Raw genomic sequence first — 9,020 nt, 5'->3', positions numbered from 1 at the left:
GGCAAGACACTCTCCACTATAATCAAATTCTAGCCCAAATAGTTGGAACAGCAGTTGCCTCCTCTGCTGTTCTGATGGTCATAGTCGGACACGACTGACTATCACATATATGTGTGTGTGCTCATCCAGTGAAATGGGTCTTTGGCATACAAACTCTCACTCATTTAATCTGACCACCACTGACAAGCTGTGCTTAGTTTCATCCCACTTGTTCCAGGGGGCCTTGTCAACAGATGAGACACTGACTCCCATTGGTCAGATGTTATCCATGTTGCCAGTGGACGTTGTGATCGGCAAGATGCTCATCATGGGCTCTGTCTTTCATGTGAGTACTAAGTCTGCTTGGGCAGCTGTTTGCTGGGCTTTAGAATATGTACCCTGGAACACAATACACAATACACAAACTTTATTGTCTATACTTTGGTACAGAGATTTTCTTTTTGGCAGCAGCACATGTCCAACATAAGAAAAAAAACAACAAACAAATAAAATGAATAAAAAATAAAAAGATAAATTAAATGGCACCAAATGGAAATAGCTATATACAAATATACAGATTACTGAAATTTACGTGCCTCTCCATTTCAGCCAGCCAAGCCGCATTGCACATCTACCTACACACACACACACCATGCACACACACCACGCGCACACACACGCACACATACACTCTCTCTGTCTCTCTCTTCACAAGAAATGCAACTACATTCCCCCAGGGGAAAAGAAAAAGAGGCCTTCCAAAGAACAGCTGGCGCCCAATCTCCGGAGACAGATTTCAGAAGATTGGACCGTACCTGGAGACAGCTGGAGCGACTGGCCCAGGACCGGGGTGCCTGGAGAGCTATCGTTGACGGCCTGTGTCCAAGGCGGGACAACAGGCGTAGATGGATAGAAAGAATATATATCTATTTGTCAGTCCCATCGTGTGCAAGAATCGCTTTATTATTGCATAAAGAGAAATTGCATCAGGTAGGGCAAAACAAAAGTATACAATTTCTAAACAAACACATACAAGAAAACAACATTGAATATGATTAAAACGCTCTCACACTCTCACATTTTCACACACTTTCTCACATATCACACTCTCTAAGACACTCTTGCACACTCTCCTGCACGTTCTCCCACACTCTTTCCCATGCTCTCATTACTCTCTCACATTAACACACTTTCTCCCACACTCTCAGCTCACAAACACATTCTCTTACATTCTCACACACTCTCAGCTCACAAACACATTCTCTTACATTCTCACACACTCTCACATACTCTCTTACACACTCATTCTCACAAACACTCTCTCACACACTCTCTAACACTCGTACACTTTCTCACATGCTCTTTTACACATTGCCACACCTTTCACACTCACACACACTATCTCACACACTCACACTCTCACACACGTTAACACTCTCTCTCACACTCTTGCACAATTACACACTCTCACCTCTGACATGCTGTCTCCCACACTCTCCCAAATCAAAATAAAAAAACCTCTAACTGAACATGGATTTGGACTTTTTTGGATGTGTCAAGGAGTGGGTTACAAAAATGCGTTTATCTCAGAATTTAAAGATAGATTGATAGCATGCTATAAACAAAATTGGCATGGAGAAATGGAAAGTAATGATAAATATAGCTGGTTCTTTTCTTTCAAGACAGCATTTCAGACAGAAAGATATATCTCAATCATAACAAACAGGTGGCACAGAGTCAATCTTGCTAGATTTACATTGAGAACAGTCGGGCTGAATGCCAATAAAAGATCGTTTGAGACAGGTGGATTAGCAACATCTCCTTGTCCAATGTGTGGCGAGATTAAAGAAGATGAGATACATTTCATGTTCAGTTGCAAAGGATATGAGGAGGTTCGGGAAAACTGTACACTCTTTAAAACAGCTGCAGCAAAGAGGAAAGACCTGGTCAGTGTCTTAACATCAAATGACGAAAATATTATCCTCTCAGTTGCAAAATATGTCTCAGAGGCAGTAGATACACGGAAAAAGAAAATAAATGATCAAAACGCCCGTTAATTCAAAATATGTGCAAACATTAATGGTTTCCAAAATGATTTTTTTTGAGGGTCAGAATAGAAGCAGATAGAATTAGTATTTGGATGGTCAATCTGATGATGTTGATGTTGTTGTTATTTTTAATTTTTTGTGTGCAATTTGTTGGCTGTTGTTTTTGTTTTACTTTTTCAAATGATTGGATAAAACGACACTCAACTTCCCCTGTACCCCCCTGTCACATGGGCTGTTAAGCTAATGACAGTAAAGAGTCAAAGTGTCAAGTGTCTCTTACACACTCATTCTCACAAACACTCTCTCACACACTCTCTAACACTCATACACTTTCTCACATGCTCTTTTACACATCGCCACACCTTTCACACTCACACATACTATCTTACACACTCACACTCTTACACACTTTAACACTCTCTCTCACACTCTTGCACAATTACACACTCTCACCTCTGACATGCTGTCTCCCACACTCTCCCACACTCTTTCACACGCTCTTTCACACGCTCTCCCACACGCTCTTTCACACGCTCTTACTCTCACAAACTCACTCACTCTCACACTCTCTCATACAGTGTCACACGCTCACACTCTCTTGTACATTATCACACATACTCTCTTACACACTCTCACACTCACACTCTCACACTTTCTCACTCTCACACACTATCTCTTACCCTATACATGTCACGAACATGCTGTTTATTCAGATGGTGGATCCAGTTCTGTCTATCGCAGCAGCCATGAGTGTGCAGTCACCTTTTACAGGCAAAGCTCACATTGACCATGATGCCATTGTAAGTGTTTGCTGATTGTGACTGTGTTTGAGAGAGAGATATAGAGACAGAAAGTGATGAGAGAGAGAGAGAGGGAGGGAGGGAGAGAGAACTCAGAACTCAGAACTCAAAACGCTTTTATTCAAGGATTAAGATTTTAGGCATAGCCTATTCTTCCAGTCTGTCCTTGAGAAAGAGAGAGAGAGAGAGATGTCTACAGAGAAATAAATTTAAGATAAACAACAAAATAAACAACATTAAACAAAGCAAAAGATCAAAGTGAATTTAAAGGGACTGGCTGATGATCTTTTGCATAGTGGTGGGGGATGTGGGGGGTGGAGGGTGGGTTACATGTATGTGCATGAATAGCGCATATGTATGTATATTTGAAGAATGACTTTATTTCTAAAGGAAGCCATTCTGGAAACACTTCATCTGATTTTATGATAGAAGGGAATATCCTAGTATCAAGGAAATGTTCAACTTCCTAGAACACTGTGTTATTCGTAAATGAAACCCTGTTCAGATGCGTAATGGAGAAATTCCACCAGAAAATTGAGTAACCAGTAAATTTCTTTGTTTCTTAAATTGGCCTGTTTCTTTCAGTGTAGATATGTGAAGGAAATAGATTTCACCAGGGACATTACACAGCATTGTTGAAATATTGTTTTCAGGCAGCACGCAAGTCTCTGGAATCTGAGCATGGAGATCCCCTCACCTTGCTGAACGCCTTCGATGAGTGGATCCAGGTACGTGTTGGTCTCTTGAACTTGTTAAACGCTTGAGGCCTGGGTAGGCCTGTTCATCATCCTGTAGGTAGAAAAAAATCACTCTGGGTAGCATGCATGGACTACCTGTGTGTAGCATACTGGATTGTACAGTGAGAGTAAGGTGACCCAGTGTGTGTCGAGTCAAACAAGTGTTGTTATAAACTTCAAAATTTTATTGATATTGTTGTTTAAAAAAAAACAAACTATAAAAGTGTCAACTCTTCTAAAGCTGTGTCAGAATGTTTCACAGAGAGAGGAGGATCATGTCACAGACTCTTCGTTGTGTATCTGGGTTGTTTGTTAGAGCAGAGCCAGGCAGATGCCATTGCCAAAGTGAAGGTTTGGTGCCACTGACACAGGTGAAATGTTGTGTATTTTGCAGGTGAAAGCGGAAGGGCGAGGGACCAACAAGTGGTGTAAACGGCGCTGTCTTGAAGAACAGCGCTTCTATGAGATGACCAAGCTGAAGCGTCAGTTCAGGGAACTGTTGAAGGTGAAGAAAAAAAATGCCTGTTTAACCCTTTCAATTTAGAGTACAAAATTCCCTTGTGGTATAAACGCAGAAAAGACAGTGGCTAAGAATAGCTGGGGATTCCACCTCCGATGTATAGAAAAATAGGGCCTATCCTACCACCGAACATTAAGAGCAGTAGGTTCATGGATAACAGACCAATGAATGGTCACCTTTCAGTCACATGGGTCCTCTACCACGTCTGTGCATAAATGCGAGCTTGGTGGTGAAAGGGTTAACCTATTCAAAGCTAAGGGATTAACAGCTTCTGTAGGCTTGCCTGTCATACTTTTGCAGAAAAAAATGCAGAAACTATACTGAGACTGACTGTTCTTTTCCTCCAAATTGACACCTGTTATCAGCTGGAAATACTTTAGAACCTAGTTCTCTTTGCGTGTAGTTTATACACATATAGGAACTTGGAAACCGTTTTGATAAAGTAAACCGTCCAGGCGCAGGATTCGGTGAGTTGAGGACTATTAAGTGATACTTTTTTCCTTGACTTTGACCCATGAGCCTTACAGTACAGTGTTTCAGTTTCAGTTTTAGTTTCAGTAAATCAAGGAGGCGTCACTGCGTTCGGACAAATCCATATACACTACACCACATCTGCCAAGCAGATGCCAACTCAATGTGCTTTGTCAGGCCTTGAGAGAGAGAGAAAAAAAAGATAACCAATTAATAATAATATGATTAAAAAAATAAAATAATAATAATGAAAATAAAATAGATAAATAAAAATAAAACCTCAAAAAACAACAACAATGATGATAGATAAGCAAATAAATGTAAAAAAAAAAAAAAAAAAAAAAAAAAAAAGCAGACACACATTCACACATACACACACATATGCATAACAAATATGTACCAAACATGCAGTTTCACAGATATGAAAGCACAGTCAAATACACATAAACGTACATGAGCCCCAACACACACACACACACACACACACACACACACACACACACACACACACATTACAGTACAGTGTGCCTAAGGTATAGTTAAAATTTGTTGAAACACTGTTGTTAAATCTAAATCAAATTGAGGTTGATCTTTGAACTCTGGGAGTATGATGTTCATGGTGGTGAAAACAAAGAAAGCAGGAGTCGACGGAGCAGACAAGCGAGCAGACAGTGCAAGATGTGAAGAGAGGTTGTTTTTGGGGTTTTTTTTTTTGCTGCCCCATCATCTGCACCATTTCAGTAGCATTACTCCCATGCCACTCATTTAGATTCCCCCATACACGGCCACACCTGGGTTCGTCTGTCGCAGTTCCAGTGTCGGCAGTCCACAGGGAACGATTGATGTTAGGTCGCCAGGAGGCCACACACCAGAGGAGACCCTGCACTGCTGCTGAGTCACTTCGGTGGTGTTCAGTGGTGCCTGTTCTGTTTTAACGTACTTAGGACACCACCTACTAAGCCCCCTACTAACGACAATAATGGCTTAGTCGCGGAGCCAGACTGAGTGAGCGTCTCTCCCAGTGTGGAGACCGCCACCACGTCCTTCAAACAATAGCCCCCCATGAATCTGCCGACACTAACGACATTGATAGGACTCACCCCAAGCATGGAAGTGGAGGGGTATCGAAACTGAGGTCACCATGAGAGCAGGGCATGTGAAGAGAGTTCAGATGATGATGTCAGGACCTCAACATGACATAGTCTTCAGCTGCTGGTGCAAACATGTCTGCGGCAGCAACAGCAGTTGATCCATCAATACTTTTTCAAATTTGATCGTTTTTTTTTGCTTTAGTTTATAATTTTGATATGAACCTCATGATATGTAGTGTCTTGTTTATTGTTAAAATCAGAAATTAAAAAACAAAAAATTGGAGGGTGTCATTTTAATCTGAAGCCCTTTGTAGTCAGTGAAGTTTGGTAACTGGCCTACAGCAGGGGAATGAGTATGGAATTTATCAGTGATGGATAAACCTGGCAGATTCTAGCTCTGTCTTAACTCTCTCCATACGAACGGCGAAAGAGACGACGTTAACAGCGTTTCACCCCAATTACCACCATCAAAATATTGCAGGTGGAAGGCTCTTATACTGAAGAGGTGAATGTTGACAAAGAATACCACCATTCTGACGACGGAAGCTAAAGGTTGGGTCATTCAGACACCCACTGGACACCCGAGGGGTCTGTGTAAAGGAGAAGAGAGGACTGGCCGTACTGAGTGAGTTAAGTGTAACTCCTTTGTTTTTTTCCAAGCCATGCAGACAAGAGTATTTCAGCTTAAGTCTTCTTCTGCATTTGTGGGCTGCAACTCCCATGTTTGCTCAAAATTATGAGTAATCTTTTACGTGTTTGACTGTTTTTTACCTGGCTTTGAAGGCATCCATGCTCCATTTTTAAGGGTGTGTGTGCTAGATATGTTCTTGTTTCTCTAACTCATGGAATGCTAGAATGGATTATGGAATCTTTAACAAACATATTTGATCTGCATGCAGATCTCAGCCCATTTGGATGAGACAATAAACGAAGCTCCCGTATTCTGCTTAAAATTAATGCACATAAAGATGCCACAGCAACAAAAGAGTTGTCCTTGGCGAGATGTTTTTGAAAAATCCATTCTGATAGTAAATCAAATGCACATACAGACAGAACAAATAAGGAAATAAGAATATGGATGGCACTGTAGTATGGCGGTGGCATGCTCTCAACTGGGGAGAGCAGTCTGAATTTCACTAAAAAAAAATATGTTGTGACAATATGTAATGCAATACAATATTACCCATCAGTCTGGCAGTGTTTAAATCAGGGTTTGTGTAGCCAAGGAAGCCTGGAAAAGTCTTGGGGAAAGTGAGATAACCATTTCCAGGGCTGGAAAGGTCTTAGAAAAATGAGAGAACCATTTCCAGGGCTGGAAAGGTCTCGGAGTCTCGGAAAAGTATTCTTTTGCCCTACAATGTTTGGAAAAGTTGTGGAATTGAAAACAACAACAACAACAACAAAACAAACAGCTACAACAACAACAACAAAAAACCCCAACTTAACCAGTATCATTCAATTGAGAGCTTAATGCATTTAAAGAACAAATTGAGGATAATTTTTTAAAAAGTTGGTGAAAACTGAACATCAGTAGCTGGATATTTACTGATGTGTTTCATCATCGTTGTTGTGACAGATTTTACTATTATTATTTTTTGTAATTTAGTTTGGCTTTGCATCCGGATTGGAAAATCTTCAGTGTGGTCTGGAAAAGGTCTGGAAAAAGTACGGAATTTTATTTGGTCACATCTACAGAGATGCCAACTGTTACGATTTTGATGTATTTTGTGAATCTCGTTTGCAGTTTGTTCCAACGTTACACCAACGTCAAAAATGTTCCGATGAGTTCATTTTCGACTACATTGCATGGTCGCATGCTTTCCTGTTGTAACATTACCCAGACACTCTCGACTTATCGATCACGATGCCAGGGCAGTCACTACTAACCCTGGTCTCACGTGATGATTCTCAGCTAATCACGTGCATGTTTACATTGAAACAGCATTGGGTGGACCAATCAGCTTATTGTTTGCCCAAACAAGAGAGAACATGGCTGAATCAAGTGTCTCAGTCAGTGACTGTGCCCATTAGCTGATGTGGCTTGGAGTCCCAGTGTTCCTCACCAAATTCAAAATGTTCCTACCAAATTTCCTGTTTAATTACACATACTTAACCATGACCCAAATAGTGCAGATTCCGGCAGGGGTCTGACATTCCTGTCCTGTGCAAACTACTATCCGCCTATGCGGAGAAAATGAAAGTAACTACGGCCGAGAACCTCCCGGAAGTAGGTAACCTCCCCTTTGTCCCGCTGGCTAGCATCCTCTTTTTCCGGCAGCCATCTCGACACCTGTTCCTGTGCACTTCATACGGCAAAGTTTTTCGCATTTTCTATCTGTCTATTGTTTCTTTGGCGTTTCTGCTTTTTGTCCAATTATGTCTTCAACCAGGTCGCAAAATTATGTGGCTCGATTGGGAGATCGGGCTAAAATTAAGGCACGATCGCAACCGATTCGCGATCACTGGGCCCTCTACCTCTGCCTCTCTCAACAACGCCAACCCCACGCCTCCTCCACTTCCTCCGATTGTTCCTACAAAGACTTGACAGGGGCTGGCATCTCTGTACTGTGTGAACACTGTATGGAGTGACCTGTGGTGTTTTCAGGACCACCACCTGCTAGACGATGGAGATGATCACCGACAGTCCTTCACCAGTGAACAGCGACGCCAACGACACGGAGAGCGCAAACGTCTGAACCAGCTGAAGAGAGAGCAGCAACACGCGCGGAAACGACACAAAGTGCTAAAGATGGAGGATGAGGTGTGTTGTCTTTTGTTGGCATGGTGTTTGTGTGTGTGTGTGTATGTGTGTGTGTGTGTGTGTGTGTGTGTGTGTGTTTATATTAGAAATTAGTATTGTTTGTATTGAGTGCATGCTGAAGATGGGACCTTGGCTTACTGACCTAAGGAAAGACCTTTACCCAGTGTCACAACCCATAAGGGGTTGCCCATGAACCCCCACCCCTTCCCAGACTAGCTAACGTCCCGACAACACAAACACGGAGACACAGAAGAGTTCAGCTCGTTGCTTTACTGTGGTCATGCAAAAATACATAAATAAATAAACGCCACAAAACAAGGCATTACAAACCAAAAAATAACCTTTGTCTAACCACAGATGGTTCAAGTGTTCTGGTTTTTTTTAATAAAAAAAACACCAGTATCATCAAAGGTATGGCGTAATGACAGAATTACTGTCCTGGGACAAACTGGAACCCTCAGTGACAGAGACATCTGTTCTGTTCAGGAGTTTGCTGCCAGTGGGGGAGAAGAAGACCAGGGAGAAGACCTCAAAGATTTGGAGTTTCGTCTGACCCATGACCTCAATCAGCTACAGGTGAGAATTGTCAAGGTTGCCTTTGTTTTGTGCAAAC

General features: G+C 41.8%; 1 protein-coding gene across 3 annotated transcripts in view; it reads left to right on the top strand.

Annotated features, from left to right (window-relative positions):
- LOC143281922 (putative ATP-dependent RNA helicase DHX34) overlaps window positions 1-9,020 on the top strand; it is a 45,043-nt gene that overhangs the window by 12,337 nt on the left and 23,686 nt on the right. For all 3 annotated transcript variants that reach the window (XM_076587222.1, XM_076587221.1, XM_076587220.1), the window contains exons 9-14: window positions 218-325; window positions 2,741-2,827; window positions 3,481-3,555; window positions 3,959-4,069; window positions 8,252-8,407; window positions 8,894-8,983. In XM_076587222.1, coding sequence (XP_076443337.1) covers window positions 218-325; window positions 2,741-2,827; window positions 3,481-3,555; window positions 3,959-4,069; window positions 8,252-8,407; window positions 8,894-8,983 — 627 coding nt within the window. The remainder of the gene's footprint in view (window positions 1-217; window positions 326-2,740; window positions 2,828-3,480; window positions 3,556-3,958; window positions 4,070-8,251; window positions 8,408-8,893; window positions 8,984-9,020) is intronic.

Source organism: Babylonia areolata, chromosome 5 (assembly GCF_041734735.1).
Source record: "Babylonia areolata isolate BAREFJ2019XMU chromosome 5, ASM4173473v1, whole genome shotgun sequence".
Classification (NCBI taxonomy): Eukaryota; Metazoa; Mollusca; class Gastropoda; order Neogastropoda; family Buccinidae; genus Babylonia; species Babylonia areolata.
This window is presented reverse-complemented; position numbering and strand designations above follow the sequence as displayed.